This window comes from Aedes aegypti, chromosome 2 (genome assembly GCF_002204515.2).
Source record: "Aedes aegypti strain LVP_AGWG chromosome 2, AaegL5.0 Primary Assembly, whole genome shotgun sequence".
Classification (NCBI taxonomy): domain Eukaryota; kingdom Metazoa; phylum Arthropoda; class Insecta; order Diptera; family Culicidae; genus Aedes; species Aedes aegypti.
The window spans coordinates 118,603,086-118,624,221 of NC_035108.1; the positions used below are offsets into that span (position 1 = coordinate 118,603,086).

Here is a 21,136-nt window from a genome sequence, read left to right on the forward strand (position 1 = left end):
ATGGATTCCGTCGATCATGGTATCAAACATGCAATAAAATTAAGAAGAATGAACATTCAGAACAACATCGTAAAATGTGCTATTTTCCATCATATATGGAAGAGTTTTTTGATGGGCATCTTGCAAATTAAGAAGAACTCAAATTATTACACTTACAGCAAATGCATTGAATTGGTAATTATAAACTATTCCTATAGTGTACACATTCAATGATGTTCAAATTTGCAGAATTCGAGGCATTTCCAGATCGTGTCCGGTATTGGGTGCCACCTTTCAAGATCGATCAATTTGGTACTTAAAAACATCATCAAAATGCATTGTCAAAATTCATATTAAATTTTCAAATTTAATTTTGTACACTATAAAAATGATAATATTTATCACAAATGGGTAACACGAGCCCATAAAATCATCAGTTTTCGAATTATGAATTTAGTGGCTTAAGTGTCCGGTACTGGGGGATCTCCCCCTATTTACGTAAATGTAAAATTTTCTGTTTGAAAAAATTGTAGGCAAAATTTTGAAATTTTGGAATATTCCTATCATATTGCATAGGGTGGTTGATCCAGTGGTAGTGTGTGTCCCAATGATAGTGGTACCGTAAAACGGTTTATGGACAGAAGGTCGAAAGACAAAACGTCGAAAGGACAAAAGGTCGAAAGACAAAAGGTCGAAAATGATTTGCTTGGTGGGAGTTTTTTCTTTCTTTGCAAACAGATTTTCGACCTTTTGTCCCTTCTTTTTTGTTCTTCGTCCTTTTGTCCTTTCGACCTTTTGTCTTTTGACCTTCTGTCCTTTCAACCTTTTGTCTTTCGACCTTTTGTCATAGATTCCCGTAAAACGGGGTAACTTTCATAATGCGGGTAGCTTTGATAGGGCGAGACCCACGACATACACTCCCGTGCATAAGTTTGGGTTCACCTCCTCAAAAACATGCGAAAGTGTTCTGTCCATATCTCTGTGATTACACGTCCAACTGAAACTCTCTAAAACGCATTCGAAAGGCAAAGAGTTATTCTTACTCCGTATGTATTTTTCCAAAACCTTCTTTGAACTTTGTATACTAAATTTTTACTTAAAGTTGTGACATTTTTCAAAACACACTGAAAAATCATATTTAATTTCCTCAGGATTGGATCGACCAAAATTTTAAATCAAAGTGTCATTAGAATCGTAAACTTATATTCTTCGAAGAGACGCCACGAAATTTTGGCGGAAAAATCTGAAAAGTATTCAAAATCAATGAAACAGTCACTCAAGTCATCGTGCAAAAGTTTGGGTTCACCTCTCAGTATGGTGTATCGTGCAAAAGTTTGGTTTCACCTGAACGTACTTAAATCTGTGAAATCTCAAACCAATCATGTACGCGCCATTATTTGCGCTCAAAAAAGCTTTAAACTATTAAAATCGGTTGAAAAATGGCAGAGATATTGACAAAAATTATGTGCCTGCGGCTCAGGTGAACCCAAACTTTTGCACGATTTGCATCATACTGAGGGGTGAACCCAAACTTTTGCACGATGACTTGACTGACTGTTTCATTGATTTTGAATACTTTCCAGATTTTTCCGCCAAAACTTCGTGATATCTCTTCAAAAAATATAAGATAACGATTCTAATGACATTTTGATTTAAAATTTTGGTCGACCCAATGCTGAGGAAATTAAATATGATTTTTCAGTGTGTATTTTGAAAAATGTCACAACTTTAAGTAAAAAATTAGTATACAAAATTCAAAAAATGTTTTTGGAAAAATACATGCGAAGTAAGAATAACTCTTTGCCTTTCGAATGCGGCTTGAAGAGTTTCAATTGGACGTTTAATCACAGAGATATGGTCAGAACACTTTTGTATGTTTTTGAGGGGGTGAACCCAAACTTTTGCACGGGAGTGTATTAAACGAGATAACGAAATTTCTGTTAATCAGTTTAGCAAAACGAATGCAAAGGTAAAGATTATTAGTATGACACTTTATGTCAAAGCTATTTTCGTTGGAATCAAGTGCATTTGAGGATTTATATGCATATATTGAAAATTTACTATCTTTTAGAATTTTTGCCTAGTTATAGTAGAACATGAATTCGGTGTCAAATCTCTTAGAGAAAACCATTTTTACAAACTGGGACCATTTTTGTAATCTAAGTCAGACATTTCCATACAGCGCCAAATGTTTCATTAGCGCCTAGAGGTATGCAACGCCCTATAAATGTTCCGTAACTCATTCAATTTTGTTTGATTTATACTCCAGCTATCAAAGTTACCCAGTTTTACGGTAGTGCGGTTTTAAGCGTGCCCGAACAGTCGCAATTCTAAAAGAATTGTTCAAGCACAGTGCATAGGCTGGTTTAAGCGGGTCGTCGTTGGTACGTCATCCCCGCATTTCCTGAGTTACCTTCTCAGGGGATCTGTTTGCAGATTTCCCCCTTGTAAAAAAACAAAAAAAGCGTGTTATAGGCAATTTATATTTTTATGTGTATTTTTCTAACATGGCCCTTGTTAAAATGATATGAATGTGTAAAAAATAATATTGGAAATAAGTAAGGAAATAGTAGAAAAGAATTTAAAACCTTAACTTTTTTGCTCCTTTGCACCAGTGATAGTGGGGCGTTCCTATAAAAGTAAGTCTCAATGGGAAATCAATGTAAACCACTATTACGGGAACACAAGTTAGCAAATACCACTATTACTAGAACATGTTCCAGTAATGGAGGAAATGATTTTTTAAAAGATTTAATGATTTTATCATTCTAAGATTATTTTTTATGTGAAATAGAATAGAATAGTTTTCGAATAACGTATTTAGATATAGAAAACAACCTTCCGTTATTTTTTGGCGAATTTTTATTCCTCAACCCGTTACTATTGCCTCTATCACTGGTACAGACGCCCTATTGATTGTAAAACAGTATAATAGAATTGAAATAAAACTGATTACGGTTTGATTTTCTAGTCACTTTCAGTCACATTTCGAGAATCGAAATTCACTTTTTAGTCACTTATTTCTCAAATCTGGTAACTTAAATATCTTTTTTCTGCACCACTTTTTGATACCAGCCCTGGGAATTCTTCAAAAATTAAGTTCAAGAGTTATGCAAGTCATGTTATGTTTTTATAATGCTGCCAAGAGTTCTGCGTGGATCACGCCTAGGTGTTGATAAATTTATTTCCAGGATTCTGAAAGAGTATTGGCCTATAATTTAGTGAAACTATGTTTGGGAATTTAGCCAGCCTTTTGACCATGAGTTTTATTCAGACATTATTCATTTCAATGTTGAAGGGAAATCATGGTAGAAACATTGTTGTTGTAATCCAAATAATATTAATCTTATGTTAATAACTTGTTTTTTTTCGTAATGACAATGTTCTCAAGTCAGATTTACGTAAAGCAATGTTAATCGTTATCAAAACTGCAATCGAAAGTTCTTGAAATCTAGCTGCAAAACACCGAGCATTAAAGATTTAGAATCCAAAATAAAACAAATTAAAAACTGAAACAATAAGTCTTTGTATGTTTTAACTTCGGGTTGCTAGAATAGTCAACGGGCCAAGAATGAAGAGAATCTTCAAAACTTTTACAGACCTCACAAAATGAAAGCCGTACGTTGGGCAGCCCTGGTGAAGAGGATTTAAAATAAAATTTTTAAAATTATTCTGACGCTCCCTCCTTGGTATCGTACTATTGAGTTATATAGAATATACAACGTTGAAACATTGTAACAAATGTCGAATAAAATAATTAGTAATTTTAGACATAAACGCGTTTTATATCTAGGCTTAGTATATTGGAAACAATTGTTTTCCAAATTGCAAGATAACTCCAGTTTGCCAACGACAATCAAGGCAGGCTTAGTGAAAATCGCTAGTTTTCAATTGTTGTGTGCCTTCGATCTTTCTGGACAAACATTGAAAAAGGGCCACAGTTTTCTATGCGTTTAGTTTTCAGTTTTAATGAAAACAGTAAAAAAAGCCTCATTCCAATACGTTACATTCAATAAGAATTAACGGTGCTCTCGTGATGTTACTTTTAAATGTGCATGAATTGATTCTGATTAGATTTTTGCTATAATTGATGAAATGCAAAAATATGCTTAGGCTAATTACGCGCTTTTATCATGTTTGTCCATTGTTTAAGATCCGGGCTCATAGTGACAGCTCGTGACAGCAAAATCTCGGCTCACTGTGACGTAGAGAAATTTTGTATTGGTTTCTCCCTCCCAGGTTAAGCTTATTGTGAGCGTTTTTTTTTATAAGCAGGTGCAATCAACTCACCTGTAAAAATTCTGAACTGCTACGGCAAATGAAATGTAATTAGTTTTTTGCTTAGTAGAGTTAAGTATTGCCAAATTAATCTTTTCTAACACAGAACAACTATCTCGGTTAGAATAAAACTTCCAATTAGATGGTAACGCTACAGAGAGTATTCTTTGATGTAGTTGGCAAACTGAATTAAACTCTCTTCAACTGAATTGCTTCCCAGATAATGTTCACGCTTGTACATTTCAGAGCCAATAAATCACATTATTTAACTGACCGACCATCGGTTTGTCCAATTTAAGTTATCCAATCTAGAAGGAATATAATTTATGAATATTCTATTCAGCTCTCGATTTGCACCTCTAGCTTCCGGTCACGAACCGTATCATTTTCCACGCCCCGTCGACCGAAATTCATCCATATGCCATAATTCAATACAACATATTACCATAAAAGCAAATTCATTGCATATTCATTGTTTCCACTTTTATTCCGCCGGCCGTGTCTTATTTCGCACTTTTCATCCAATTTCAGATGCAGAGATACAAGAATGGTACAAAGGTTTCCTGAAAGACTGCCCCAGTGGCCACTTATCGGTGGAGGAATTCAAGAAAATTTACGGCAACTTCTTCCCGTACGGAGATGCGAGCAAGGTAAGCAATGCGTAACGAGCTGAGAAATCCCGATTTTTTTGCCGGTGTGATCTGTTGGTCACGTTTCTCGAATTTGGATTCCATTTATCACCATCACAATCTAATCCGTTTTTCACCGTGCGTCCGATTTAGTGTGAATCCTTTGATAACTTTAACCTTCGCCTAGCAGGTATTGTTCACTACGTGTTGCGTGGGAGGTTACCCAACTCTATGCTCCCAAAAATGCTTCCAATGTTACCATGGGCGTAACTAGCATTTTGATAAGGGATGACCAAATTCAAATACAGTTTCTCACCAATTCCTCGTAAAATGACAATTTTTGACACTTTCCGCATCTTTTTTGTGTTATTGGTTTAACCTTTTTCGTAAAACATAACTCTACGAAGGACTGTACAGCACACTCATCATCCTATTACAGTGGGACAAGTACGCATGTACAGTATCGGACATATAAAATGCACCAAAGCCGTTTTCCCACAAAATGGTCAACTTCAGAGAGCTATATCTCCGCCTTTTCTCAATCGATTCTTTTCATTTTTTCTGTGACGAACTACAAATTACCTCAAATTGTGATAACTATGAAAAAAGTTGTGTAAACACTATTAGTTTGAAAATTACAGATAGGTTGAATTTTGACATGAAAAAATGCACCAAGACGAAAAGTAATGTATCAGACAAACTATGCGTCGTATCTTTTCGGTGTCTTCAGCGTATTTGGTTCTTATCACTCAATCACGAAGATGCTACGACGCGTGGTTTTTCTGCTACATCACTTTGGTGCATTTTTTATGTCAAAATTCAACCCATCTGTAACTTTTGAATCAATAGTTATCACACAACTTTTACAATACTTTTCAAAAATTGAGGTAATTTGTAGTTCGTCAGAGAAAAAATGAAAAGAATCGGTTGAGAAATGGCGGAGATATAACTATCCGAAGTTGACCATTTTGTATGGGAAAACGGCTTTGGTGCATTTTATATGTCCGATACTGTAAATGATGCGATTTATGTAGTCTTTATTTAAAAAGTTATCTATCAGTCCGTCGACTTTTTAAGTATATTTTAAATGTGTAATCACAAGCTTGAAACGAGCTCACCTGTAACCTGGATTGAAGTCACTCCGCCGACACAGAAAAAAAAAACGAACCCGCTTGCTTGGGTTTTACTAAGCGCACTCTATGAATATTAAAGCTGGAGAACTACAAAGTATTAATCTCCCTAAAACCAGTTTATTTTGAATTTGTTTTTCGTCAGCTAGAGGAAGGGGGGCACACCCCCTCCCAAGCATCGCTGGCTACCCCTTTAACATGTTACTAAATATTTCACACGGATCCAAACAACAAACGGACTCACGCTAATGTTATTTCACTACACTTTCAATGGTGCCAAGAGGTGGGGATAATGGGGTAAGGGAAGAATCTCCAGCGCCTTAAATCACGCCAACATTGCGAACCCATTAAATTTTCACGTCGCTGGTTGTATTTTTCGGTCGTTTGTTCTTCTTCATCTGGATGGATAATCACCCGAAGATCTGTGCGATTTTTGCAAGGGGAGCAAGTGGAGCAACATCTCTGAGAGGTGTTTTGGGACATGAGGAATGACAAGGAGTCGTGAGGGGCAGGAGGAATTGGGTTGTTTTTCTCAGCGTGGGAATCCTCCGTGATGGGAAAACGAGATGACTGCTGTGTTTTGATTTTGGCAATTGAACCAGCCAGACAACAAGAGAGCTGTTGCTCCTGTGATGACGATAAGGATTATCGCGTTACGAGGACGCGGTCTGTGGGAAAACAAGGATGGATTAGAAATTTATAGCTGTGATAAATTGGAATAATCGTGGAAAATCCAGACAGTTGAATGAACGGTGGAAATTATGATGCCGGTTGGTAAGGTAGTGTCTTGGATATCAGGAGAGCCAATGCAAAATAGATTTGTTTTTGAGTAAACCACTAAACTTTTTAACAAGCTTTTATGATTAGAATAGAAACTGTTGACATGTTCATTACAGGTTTTGCAGAGTGTCCACATATTTTACTAATAAACTTTAAAGATATAGCTCTACGTAACCAATCCCAACAAATTGATTATATCTTTATATGTAGTTCAATATATTGACCTATTATATTCTTAAGCAGTGAGTTTGAAAGATTCCTGATCGCAAATATTTGTGAAAATAAATCAAACGTGTTGAGCACCGTAATAAATCAAACGTGTTCGCACCGTAATCCGGGATAACATTGATCAGCGGGCAGTAGCGTAGCTAGGGAGGTGCGGTCCATACCGGGTCCCGAGTTCATAGGGGCCCCCAAATCGCGATAATAATTTCACTTAATATTATAAATTTGATTTCAAGAAAACTAAAACGTTAACAAATAGATACAAATTCAGTTTGAAGGTGACCTCGATCGGCAATGTGTGGGGGCCCATGCTCAATGGCATTAGTGATTCGAATAGCCTAAAAACCTATTCAAAATTAATTCTGGGCGGGCCTATAATCATATCTGGAACTGATTTGGAGGTGTGTTACAGATCATATTATTAAACAAACCGATTTTTATTTCAGTTACAATTGAAAAAAAAATAAATAAAAAATAATTAGGCTGCCATCTTCCGCACATGGTTTGTACACATTCCAGGCTGGTAGCAGAGCTCTTTTTAGAGGCTTAGCCTCTATCTTAATGCAAGTCTCTATTTTTAACTTCTTCAGAACTTTCTCTTTTGATTCCACCACCAAATCTTCCAAAAAATCTTTCAGCGTTGTTTTAAGGTATGGTTAGAGAAATTGCTTCCTAATTTGCTTCCGGAAATGAGCTCTACAACGCTCCTCAAGAGCCCAGGAGTTCTTTCAGAGAACATTATTGGAGTTCATCAAGGGTTACTGTCAAATCTAATAGAGTTTCATCAAATGTTACTTTGGGCTTTCTATCCGAAATATTCCCGTAAATTGTTTCACAAATATTATTTTTGATATCCTTGATCTTTTTCTGTAGATATTCCTGGGAAAATTACTGAGGGAATTCTTGGAAGACATCTTAGGAAAATTGGTTAAAAAACTTCTAGAAAAACTCCTGAAAGAATCTTAGAAACAATCTCTGGAGCAATTCTTGAAGGAATTCTCTGGCTGAAATCTGACCGATAATTTTGAAGTAAATTTTAGAAAATACCTGGAGCAAATACCAGTTGAAATCTTTAATGTTGTAAACAGGAATATTGATGGAAGTTTTCAGAAAACGATGGCAAAATCACAGACGATAAAAATCATAGTTGAGAGAACATATATGCCCAATGCTAAAATCGGTGTGTTTGGCCGATGGGCTAACAGATGGCGGTAGTGTGTACCCGAGCAGAAGAAAATAACTACTGAATACCAAATTGAGGTATTCCATACCAGATAATTTCCAATACTACATACCTGAATGAGGTATGAATTAGCCCTGCATAAGAGGTAAAATACCTCAAATAATATCTCAAGCATATTCTACGAACACCAAACTGATAACTAGATCAGGTAATGTAATACCTCAATAATACTTGATGGATTTTCATATAAAAATGAAATTTTTCAATTGTAGTTCAATACCTCCAGCAGACCTCAATAGCTGTTCAATACCTCAATGAAGTATTTTTAATTGTTTTAAAGATTTTTTTCAATACCATTATAATACCAAATTGAGGTATTGACAACTGTACAATACCTAATTTTGGTATGATACCAAAAAATGGTATGCATAAGTGATTGGGGAGTTATTTGTTCCTCCTCGGGTAAATGTCAAACGCGAGCAAAACCGATGCGAGCGCTATGGGTGGTGGATTGACCACCTACAATATATTTGAATCGATCGTTAAACATGTGGTCGATGGACAATGATGAAAGTGTGACTTCTATTTGTCTGAGGTAAAATCATTGGATACATTCCTGGAGTTCGTACAATTTCCTTGAAATTTTTTTGAAAGAATCATTGAAGGAATGCATGTTGGAATCTCTGAGGTTACTTCTATGGTTATCCTTAGAAAACTTCTACGATGGATTTTTGTGGGTATCTAAAACGGAATCCTTAGGAAATTTGTAGAAATCACCAAATAAACTCCTGAATAAATCTTTGAAGTTCATTTTGTAATTTATTTGAAGGAGCAATTCTGGGCAAATTATTGATTAAAGTCCACTCGATAATTTTCAGTAAACTAATGTATTTCTAAACAATAATTAGGAAAAGAATAACTGTACGCTCATTTATTGAAAAAAATTTTGGTATTCAGCTACTACAGCAACATATCAACATAATAAATGTTATTACTATAGTCATAATTTTGCGAAAGCTGTTTATCGTTTATATCAACAGCTGATTTCACATTTGCGCATTACATTTTCACCTTAACTTTGACGGCCCCTAAGTCAAATCCCGCACAGGGCCCCAAAAACTCTAGCTACGCAACTGCAGCGGGGTAACATTGATCGCAATGACCCTGCTCGTGAAAAGTTCGAATCATCATTTATCGATGAAATATTTTATATGCATGAATGACGAATCTCTTCTTTCTATTCATGAGCTAAAAGAAACTAAGGTTTTTGCGAGAATTAAGTTGTGTTCTTTCGCACATATTTCAACTTTTGGAAACAATGGTATTCATGATTACGGTTGACACGATCAAAGAATCATGTCTCACATAATTTCTGAAAACGATATGAGCAAGAGAAATGCGATTATTACTAAAAATGACATCGCCGAAAACGATTCTAATGTTAAAACTTTTATAAATATGTTCAGTTAAGCATAATTCATAACTTCAATGAAGAATGCAGTAATTTCCTAGGAAATTGCCTACCTTTAGGCGTATTCCTCAATTCAAGGTGTTTTCAATTTTGAAATAACTCAAAAAGTAAACGACTTGTAAGAATTTGGTCTTCATATTCGAATTTTAGTAAGTTATGATATTTTCAATATTACCGAGCGTTGTTTTCATGGGTGATCAAAAACACATCAAATATATTTTAAACATGCTTCAAACTTCCAGACAAAAAACAGTATAAAGACGCAAGCAATTAGTGTCAGTACTTGTTCAAAAAAAAAAAAACTTACAACATATGCGTTTTTAAATGAATGTTATAATATATATTAAAAAAAATGATCAATGTTACTCCGGATTGAGGAACTCACTGGGTTTTTGTCGTATTTTTTTTAGTCTGTTTGGAAGCCAAAAACATCTCAAATAGTAAAAGACATTTAGATTTATCTCTTTTAGGATTTAGGAAAAACATACCTTTAGAATGGCTAGCGGTCTTCAGAAATAACATTCCCGAAAATTTTCTGAATGTGCTTATTCCAGTACTTAGCTATCATTTTGAACTTATATAGAATACTATTTTTTTTCAACGAGAGATAATTTTTACCATATATTTTTTTTTTTGCGGATTATATACGGACAATACGATCATCAATAATAGGGACGGACCTGGTGTAGTGGTTAGAACACTCGCCTCTCACGCCGAGGACCTGGGATCGAATCCCATCCCTGACATAGTCACTTATGACGTAAAAAGTTATAGTGACGACTTCCTTCGGAAGGGAAGTAAAGCCGTTGGTCCCGAGATGAACTAGCCTAGGGCTAAAAATCTCGTTAATAAAGTCAAACCAACCAACCATCATCAATAATACAATGTTGTTACACATGTTTTTCATTTTGCAATATACTTAACATAATCTGTTATAAATGTACCGTAATCCGGGTAACATTGATAATTTTTTGGGATATTTCTTAAAAAAACATATTTGAAAATGCATGTCTATATACCGTATTTTGTTTTTTCGAAAGTTCAAAGCATGTTTAAAAAATGTTTTAAGTATTTTTTTTTATTTAGCTGATATGGGGTAACATTGATCACCCATGACAACAACATTCTGTAATATTGAAAATATCATTACTTACTAAAATTCATGATCCCTGAAGACGAATATGAAGGCCAAATTCTTACAAGTCGTTTACTTTTTGAGTTATTTCAAAATTGAAAACACCTTGAATTGTGGAATACGCCTAAGAGTAGGCAATTACCTAGCAAATTACTGCATTCTTCATTGAAATTTATGAATTATGCTTAACTGAACATATTTTTAAAAGTTTTGACATTGGAATCGTTTTCGGCGATGTCATTTTTAGTAACAACCGCATTTCTTTTGCCCATATCGTTTTCAGAACTCATGTGAGACATGATTCTTTGATCGTGTCATCCATAATCATGTAAATCAATGTTTTCAAGAGTTGAAAAATTTACTCATTAGCACAACTCAATTTTGGCAAAAACCTCAATGTTTATTAGCTCATGAATAGAAGCAAGAGAATCACCATTCATGTATGGAAAATATTTCGTTGATAAATGTTGATTCGATCTTTTTACGAGTAGGGCCATTGCGATCAATGTTACCCCAGATTACGGTAATCAATTGTTATTTTTGTATACAAAATGACCAAGTTAAAAAAAAATTGCTCACTTTTGCAAGGGTTACTTGTAGTTCATTATTCGAAAACGGACCACTAGAAGTTGAGATACAGACACCCAAACTTGAACTTTCATTTTGGATAAAAGCATTTGCTCATCGTTCGACAACACCAGTGAATTTATCTGCATTTTGATTTGTCTTTTACTATGCCTTTTGATCTGCCTTTTGATTTGTCTTTTTGCTTAGCCTTCTGCTCTGCTGTTTTATTCATCTCTTTGTTCTGGCTTCTTGCTCTGTGTTTTGGTCTGCCTTTTGCTCTGATTTTTAATCTGCCTTTTGATCAGTCTTTTGCTCTTCCTTTTGCTGTGCCTTTTTCTCTGCCTTTTGGTCTGCCTTTCGCCCTGCCTTTTGCTCTGCCTTTTTGCTCAGCCTTTTGCTCTGTTTATTTCTCTGATGTTTGCTCTGCTTTTTGATCTGCCTTCCTGCTCTGTCTTTTGCTCTGCTCTTTTGCTCTGTCTTTGGTCTGCCTTTTGCTCTGCCTGTTGGTTAACGTTGTGCTCTGCCTTTTGGTCCGCTTTTTATATGTCTTTTGCTCTGCCCTTGGTCTGCCTTTTACTCTGTCTGTTGCTTTGCGTTTTGATCTGCCTTTTGGTCTGCCTTTTTGCTCAGCCTTTTGCTTTGCTTTTTAACCTGCCTTTTGCTCTGTCTGTTGCTGTGTTGCTCTATCTTTCGCGCAGCGTTTTGCTTTGCCTTTTGGTCAGATTTTTGCTGGTGTCTGTTGCTTTGTGTTTTGAACTGCCTTTTGCTTTGCTTTTTTATCTGCCTTTTGCCCTGCTTTTTGATCTGCCGGTTGGTCTGGCTTTGGTTCTGCCTGTTGCTGTGCGTTTTGGTCTGCCGTTTTGCTCAGCCCTTTGCTCTGCATTATGATTTGTTTTTTGATCTGCCTTTTGCTCTGGTTTTTTATCTGCCTTTTGTGCTGTCTGTTGCTTTGCGTTTTTTCTACCTTTGGATCTGTTTTTTTGCTCTTCCTTTTGGTCTGCCTTTTGCTCCGTCTGTTGCTCTGCGTTTTATTCTATCTTTTGATCTGCTATTTTGCTCAGCCTTTTGCTCTGCTTTTCGTTCTGCTTTTTATCTACCTTTTGCTCTGTCTGTTGCTTTGCCTTTTGGTCTGCCTTTTGCTCTCTCTGTTGCTCTGCGTTGTGCTCTGCTTTTTGGTCTGCCTGTTTATTCTGCATTGTGCTCTGTCTTTTGCTCTTCCTTTGGTCTGCCTTTTGCTCTGTCTGTTGCTCTGCATTTCGCTCTGCTTTTTGGTCTGCCTATTTGGTAGCCCTTCTGCTCTGCCTTTGGATTTGGTTTTTGATCTGCCTTTTGCTCTGTCTGTTGCTCTGCGTTATGCTCTGCCTTTTGCTCTGCCTGTTTGCTCTGCCTTTTGATCTGCCTTTTCATCTGTCTTTTGCTCTGTCTTTTGCTTTGCCTTTTGGTCTGGCTTTTTGATCATTCTGTTGCTCTGTTCTTGCTCTGCATTTCGCTCTTACTCTGCTCTGTACCATTCAGTATGCTCTATCTTCATTTGATGGTTATGCTTCACAGAATACGCATTTGACTTGTAGGAGATGATAGAGCAAAACGTTAGACACCAACAAAAAAATAATATATGTAGGATTATTCTATGTTTTAGTATTACATTATACTAAGGTAGTATTATACTAATGCAGAATAGCTTGTTTGATGTAGTTGAAAAATGAAATGCTATGATGTGTTCGTCGAAGTCGTGTTTCGTACTTTGAATGAATTTTTGAACTTATTTGTAAAAAGTAAAAAAACAAAGCAGTTACAATATTTTTTAGAAATTTCAATACAATCATATTGCGTTATAAATAGCCAAATACTGATAAATATAAAAAGAACGGATGTGCGAAAACTGCAGATTGAATTTGGCTCTGCCTATGAGCGTACTGCTTGAAACAATTTTCGTAAAGACTGGAGTTAATAAAACACGTTTATAATTTGAATAATTTCAAAATACTATCTGTAGTGAATGACTATTAAAACGCCTTTCAATAAATATAATCACCAATGATGTCAGTTAGACCAGCGCGAAATTATGATACATCGCATTTGTATGAATCTGCGGAACACGGTTTTGTCTCAAACATGAAAATACCGATATTTACTCAATCCATTGCCTTTTTCAAAAATATCATGGCACGTTTAGTTTTTGAGATATTAGCTGTTGAAAATGCAAAATTTGACTATTTTAGCCAACTTGCATGCAAGTTTGCCAGCTTGTATGGCAATTTATTTGCTTAATTTGCCACAGAATTCATACTTCATGTGTATAACAATACTTATCATCATAGTTTTTAATACTTTCGGTGCTCAAAAGTTATTTTTGGATGGTTTAGAAAAGTATTGTATTTTGCCAAATAAGAGAAACGAAGAATTTTGTAAAGAGACTGCAAAAAAAAACGATTTAATCTAAATTTAATCGTGAAATTTCAACCAAACTATATATGAAAAGAAAGTTAAAGTCGTATTTGACATGCTTGATTCGATCACAAAAATGTTTGATAAATCATAATGTAAAATTCATGTAAACATCAACGAAAACAGTGTTTTATACTACTTTGGCGACCTGTAGCTAAAAATTGTGACGTGCTGGAGCATTTCTGAAAACGGCATCAGATTCAGCATCCCAAAATCTACTAGAGACACAAAATTTGATCCTTGAGACACGCAAAAATGTAATTTTTGTTACGCTGTGTATTAATATACTACACGGTGTAGTGCATTTCTAGCATGAAATAAGTTGCTTTTAGCATTTCAGTAATCGCGCTGTTGCATTTGGGGATTTTTTTTTATTATCGTACAAATTGGGCCGAAGGGTCTCAGATTTTCATGAAACTTTTTCCATAGGCAGGACTCATGGATATATGAATAAAAAAAAATTGAGAAAAATTCAGGGTCACCTATTTTTCCGGAAAACTCAGGTGGAATTTTTTTGTTTTCCCTTGACACTACTTACTTTGAAAAATCATAACTCAAGAACAAAGCATCGTAGAAACAAAGTTTTTAAATGAAAATTTAAGCAAATTTTCTCAAAAATTCAAAACAAAAATATGAACTGGAATAAGTTTTCCACAAAATTTTCCACCGTTGGGAAAATTCGTAAAGAAAAGCCGGAAAACTATGCCCGAACTCGTGTAAAATTTTCAAAAAAATATTTTCGAGAAGGTAATTTTATAAGCTTTAATCACTGAAATTTTTGGAATGCACTTTTTTTTCGTTTTTGAGTTATGGCCAATTTTGTGAAAAATGTCCAGATGTGCCATATAAGACTTTTCTTTGAAAAATCATAACTCAAGAACGAAACATTGTAGAAACAAAGTTTTTATATGAAAATTTAAGCAAATTTTCTCAGAAATCCAAAAAAAAATATGAACTGGAAAAAGTTTTCCACAAAATTTTCCACCGTTTGGGAAATTCATAAAGAAAAGCTGGAAAATCTATGCCCGAACTCGCGGAAAATTTTTATTAAAATATTTTTGAGAAGGAAACTTTATAAACTTCAATTCTAGTAACTTTTAGGATGTACTTTTTTTTGTTCCTGAGTTATGGTCAATTTTGTAAAAAATGCAAAGATTTGCCCTACATGCCTTTTTGTTTAAAAATCATGACTCAAGACTCATCATGACTTGTCGAACCGGTAATGGAGCACTTCACACAAATTTTCATCTTTTCCGTAATCCATGAGGCCTTGGCTGATCGATCGTAGATTTGTCCATACTGATTTGTGGCCGTCCAGTCCGAAGGGGTTACAGCATAAAGAATTGTATTCGTAATATTGAACTTTGTCCATTTCAACAGCTTCGGGAAAACTTTTTTCACTTTCCAAAAATAAATAACGAGGAATATACAGCTGATAGACAACACTTGTACTTTCTCACTGCTCTTTGTTAGTTTTTGGTAAACTTATGATTCTCAAGCCATTTCAACGCTTTAAACTTGAATTGGTAAATACCTATTTGTCATATTGTCTACCCATTTATTTAACTGTCAATTTTGTAGTTACCTAACAGGAAAAAATTGCCTACATTCTGATTGAAGAAAACTTTGTTTCTATGTAGTTTCGTTCTTAAAAAAAAATTGTTTATGAACTTATAAATTTGTTAATATATGGTTTAAACAGCTCATCCTAGCAATATTTGATCATGTTTTAGGAACGAAAAATGAGCGTATTGAAAAATATTGTAGGATTGGATCTTATTGATCGCTCTTTTCAAATATACTTTGTTTGAAAGCTGGAATAGCTAATCGGGTTTTCATTATTTGTTTTCATAAACAGTGAAAAATGTCCTGGGAAACTGATTCCATTTCAAAAATTTCATATTTTTGAGATAATTTGAATCCGGTTCGACAAGTCATGATGAGTCTTGAGTCATGATTTTTAAACGAAAAGGCATGTATTAAATTCTTCTCTTAAATCTTTGCATTTTTTACAAAATTGACCATAGATCAGGAACTAAAGAAAAGTACATCCTAAAATTTACCAGAATTGAAGTTTATAAAGTTTCTTTCTTAAAAATATTTTATAAAAAATTTCCGCGAGTTCGGGCATAGATTTTCCAGCTTTTCTTTATGAATTTCCCAAACGGTGGAGAATTTTGTGGAAAACTTTTTCCAGTTCATATTTTTTTTGGATTTCTGAGAAAATTTGCTTAAATTTTCATATAAAAACTTTGTTTCTACAATGTTTCGTTCTTGAGTTATGATTTTTCAAAGAAAAGTCTTATATGGCACATCTGGACATTTTTCACAAAATTGGCCATAACTCAAAAACGAAAAAAAGTGCATTCCAAAAATTTCAGTGATTAAGGCTTATAAAATTACCTTCTCGAAAATATTTTTTTGAAAATTTTCCACGAGTTCGGGCATAGTTTTTCCGGCTTTTCTTTACGAATTTTCCCAACGGTGGAAAATTTTGTGGAAAACTTTTTCCAGTTCATATTTTTTTGGATTGTTGAGAAAATTTGCTTAAATTTTCATAAAAAAAACTTTGTTTCTACGATGCTTCGTTCTTGAGTTATGATTTTTCAAAGTAAGTAGTGTCAAGGGAAAACAAAAAATTTCCACCTGAGTTTTCCGGAAAAATAGGCGACCCTGAATTTTTCTCAATTTTTTTTATTCATATATCCATGAGCCCGGCCTGTGGAAAAAGTTTCATGAAAATCTGAGACCCTTCGGCCCAAACCCGTACGGTAATAAAAAAAATCCCCATTTTGTACAACACTGCTTCGCTTGTCGTTGACAATTGCAGCGCACGTTTTGTGAAAAAGTTGAGATCCTCAAAATGTATGGAAAACAGCAATAGGGTAACAACTGTTTACATCGTTCTTAAATGCTAACAATTGGCGTCAGCAGCAAAGAGGACAGACATCCTCCTTCAGAACATGCAGTTTCTCTCACTGGCCGCCGAGCGGCGGTACTGATGTTTGCATTCCACTCACTGAGCGCGCTACGCTCGTTTCTCAAGTTTCTCAAACTTCCAAGACAAGCACATGGAAGAATGGTAGTCGAAAACTGTCAAAACCGGAGGGGTGTGGTCTCGAACATTTTGGTCTTTCAATTTGAACATAGATTATTCCACCAGTGCTAACCGTTGTTTGTTTGCTTGTCTCGCAAGAAACGATTTTCAAGGTGCACACTTAAAATACTTCACACAAAGCTTTTACAGTTTGATGCAGGCAATAAGTCCAGTAAATCAGCTGAATCGGATAGTTTCTGACCGTATTTTAGTTTAAAATATATTACACAATTATCCGAAAAAACATACGCATCAATAAGACCAAGTAGAAAGTTCCTTCAGCACTTTTAACACACACTCCTAGGCATACTCGGATCATTTTGATGAAAATTTAGGCTTGACAGCAGCCTGGCTGTTTGTTGATATCCAGTTAGCACCTCCTAGGTCAAAACGTATGGAACATAATGAAAAACGTAAATTACTTTAAAATAAAAAAAAAACTAGATCGAAAAAGTAGTGTTTGGAAATCAAGTGTATTGTGAACAGATACATTTTTGTGTTTCATTCATCTTTGCTTCAGGATTTCGTTTTTACTACCATCTATTGCTTTTTCAGTTGTGGATATCGCCCTATTTTGGTAAAATTTTGTTCTGAGAAATCTAAAACATGGTAAATATGCCCAATACAGTGTTCAATCCTGAAACATGTTCCACAACACTTAGCATGATCGAAATATGTCAAATATTAAGTATGCGTAATGCCATGAAGTTTTGAATCTATACCACTGTGCAGCATGGTGCTTCCGACAGTGGAAAAGTGCGTGACTACTTTGAGATTATTTAATAACTCTTTTTGTTCAAAAATTTCATAAAAATTCTACAAACATCCTTTTTGAATACCATAAGCATTTCAATAATCCATCATTTTGGGTATTTGAACAATCATTTTGTGTATTCTAATGGATCATTAAAATGACCAAAACGGCCGCTATGGAAAGCATAGATAGCGCCACCGTAGCCTTCTGTGTCTTACACGACAGCAATGCTGTCACAATGTTAATTCCCATATACAGTGGCGCCTTTGTTTTGATGCGGTGAGCACTTGCAAAAACTACCTTCAATGATCCATTGCTGTCCTCCGTGACAAATTACCCATATTTTTTTTTATTTTTATACGAATCCATGAGTGCAGCATAACTAGTCCTGTAATTTGTTCTGTGGAAAAAAATAGTTAACAACATCGAAAAACTGTCATTAATTATTGACTTTTCAATGACAGATAAAAAAAAGGGTTCGCGCGGATCAGGATTTACTCGACAAATGGTCAACAGCTTCAAGTTGATTCCTCTCGATGCCATTCGCTTTAATTCGAGCAATTTCGTATCCGCCACCCTAACATGGATATCACGAGTTATCCATGTTTGGGTAGGGTGCTCTTTGAAGGAATTATAGCAAAAACTTCCGATTCGAAACAGCTGTTGCTGCTGGTCATCATGGTCAACGCCGAGTGTCGTAATTGATGATAGGACGCCGCCATTCGGACAGATTTACTCAATGTTAGGTACTGATGAGGGCAATTTGCGAAATTGGAATTGAGTTTGTTGGATGTGTTTGATTGGAATTGGGCGTTGAATAGAATTGGAACGTTAGGATTTATGGATTGTTATCCCGTTTGCATATGAAGCGAGAATTTATTTTGCTACTACATTACTGATAGTAGATGAGTATCGTTTTTTGTGCTTTTTCCTTGCTATTTAATTTCTGCTGGAGTTTTTCTTTTCAGTAAATCAAAGGATTGCTGTTGATTTGTTCTACTGATTCGATATTTTGACACCAAGGGGCGCGTGAAAAAAAACGTGAAAAACGTGAAAATTTCGGTTTTGCAGATATTCCAGTATCCTGACTTCTTAAATAACGATAAAGTTGTTCAATAGCTTAAATACTATCATTATTTGAGCTTTGGCTGAGGCTATCTCTTAACGCTATAATGAATCTTTACCTTCGAATTGAGATTCTTGTACTTTGTCTCATTTTGGGTAGAAAGTGAAAATGGAATCCTTTCAAATTAAGTGTTATTCTCACAATCCTCGAATAAAATTTGTTTGTCTCATCATTGCAGTTTGCTGAACATGTGTTCCGAACGTTTGACGCCAACGGAGACGGCACGATCGACTTCCGGGAGTTCCTGTGTGCCCTCAGCGTCACCTCCCGAGGCAAACTGGAACAGAAGCTGAAATGGGCCTTCTCGATGTACGATCTGGATGGTAACGGGTACATTTCCCGGCAGGAGATGCTCGAAATTGTCACCGTGAGTTAATTCTGAGTTTGTAAAAAGGGGATCTGATTTCCGTGGGATCTGACAAACCTTTCCGCTCAACTTTCATTCGTAGGCAATCTACAAGATGGTCGGCTCGGTGATGAAAATGCCAGAAGACGAAAGCACACCGGAGAAGCGAACGGACAAAATCTTCCGCCAGATGGACCGCAACAAGGACGGCAAGCTGAGTCTGGAGGAGTTCATCGAGGGTGCGAAAAGTGATCCGTCGATCGTGCGGCTGTTGCAATGTGATCCGCAGGCGCAGTGAGCAATTCCAAATCTAACACAACCTCCATCACCATCAACACCACAACAACCACCACCGCCATCACAACAGACACAAACACTACAACAGCAAACACACGTTCGGTGTCGGCGTCGCGGCGGCTGTCGCTGGCGTCGACTTCGAGCCACTGATGCAACTACTTCTATCACTACTACTATTACAACAGAACAAATAACAGCAGCAAATGCGTCTAATGCTAGTAATGCTAGTGATGAAGAAGAGGAGGAAGAAGAAGAGGAAGTGGAAGTAGAAAACGAAGAAGAGTATGATTGGCTAATAATCGATAAGTCGAAAGCGAGTTCGAGCCGCCGCCGCCGCGTTAGCAAACTGAGACAGATTTTGCAACACGCTAATAGTAACTCTGATAACAAAAAACCTAATAATTATAAAATTTTACTATTATATAACAATATTTATTGCAAATCACAGTTTATAATTTACAAATTGAGAAAAATGATGAAAAATGTTAAAAAACAATACAGATAAGTATCACAAAACTTTAAACACAAACAAGTATAAACTTATAGTAAACAAGTAAAACAAATGAAAAAAACTTTACAGTAAGCCTAAATCGTTGAATCAGCTGCAGATCATTATTTTCTAGATATACAAAACAAGAGCGCGAGTTTATATGTAAATATTTTTTAAATTGACATTTCTTTTCATCGCTTTTCAGTGTTCTCTCCTCCCCTTCTGTTCCATTACGAAAACATGTCATAATTATAAGTCACGCCTCATCCTCCTCCTTCACCCCCCTTCACGTAAACTGTTCATGCGTTATTAGTAAGTTGTAGTGTGTTGTCCATACTGAAAAAAAACATGGTAGTGTTGTTAGGCGCACTGTTATCGATTTCGAGTTTCTATCTTAAGTTTGTAAAAATCCTTCGAGCAAAACAAAATAACGAATCGCTTCCTAATGAAATTCAACCGATCTACACTTACCCTAAAACGTAACTCGTAAGGCACCCAAGCTGCTGTTGGCTTTTTTTTGATTCGATGCTCTTTCGATCCTCTCCCCATCCATTGTAGTTGTAGGAAGTTTATTTGAATCGGATTCGTGATCGCGTATTTAGGCTAAGCGGAAAAAAAACGATGCTTATATTCATCAGTCATTTCCCAGTTGTATGTTAGCTGCTTTATAGAGGGAGACGGAGAAAGATTGAGAAGGTTCATCTTTGGAAATTTTGAAATTTGCTTTATCTTTTTCTGTCTATCTCTCTTGCTTCGAATGAAGTGTTACAAATCGTGTGAAACTCCGAATACGTAAATCGAAATTCAATTGCTAAAACTATCAAATGCCTTCTTACATTTTTGAACATCTATTAGAACGAGCATCAATTCAGAAGATTGCATGTTTTTCAATCAAAAGTTTCCCATCACAATTACTATGGAGATTTTGAAGCTATATTCCATTAATTTTAACTTTCAGGACTTAAGCAGGTATTTTGATATCATTACGACAATTGGGCTTATTCTACGAGTGGCGTGATGTGAGAATTGTCGGTGTCGTATAGCGAGGTGACAATTCTCGGCTCGAGTGAAGTGACTCTCCATTTGATTTGCACGGCCAGTCACTTCACTCGAGTCGAGAATTGTCACCTCGCTGTACGACACCGACAATTCTCACATCACGCCACTCGTAGAATAAACCCAAATGTGTAGGGTTACTACT

General features: G+C 35.7%; 1 protein-coding gene across 1 annotated transcript in view; it reads left to right on the forward strand.

The window, feature by feature from the left end:
* LOC5564467 (neurocalcin homolog) overlaps positions 1-20,386 on the forward strand; it is a 497,420-nt gene extending 477,034 nt beyond the window's left edge. Inside the window, exons 3-5 of the mRNA XM_001648738.2 lie at positions 4,789-4,907; positions 18,981-19,169; positions 19,252-20,386. Coding sequence (XP_001648788.1) covers positions 4,789-4,907; positions 18,981-19,169; positions 19,252-19,446 — 503 coding nt within the window. The 3' untranslated portion in view covers positions 19,447-20,386. The remainder of the gene's footprint in view (positions 1-4,788; positions 4,908-18,980; positions 19,170-19,251) is intronic.
* The last annotated feature ends 750 nt before the right edge of the window (positions 20,387-21,136 follow it).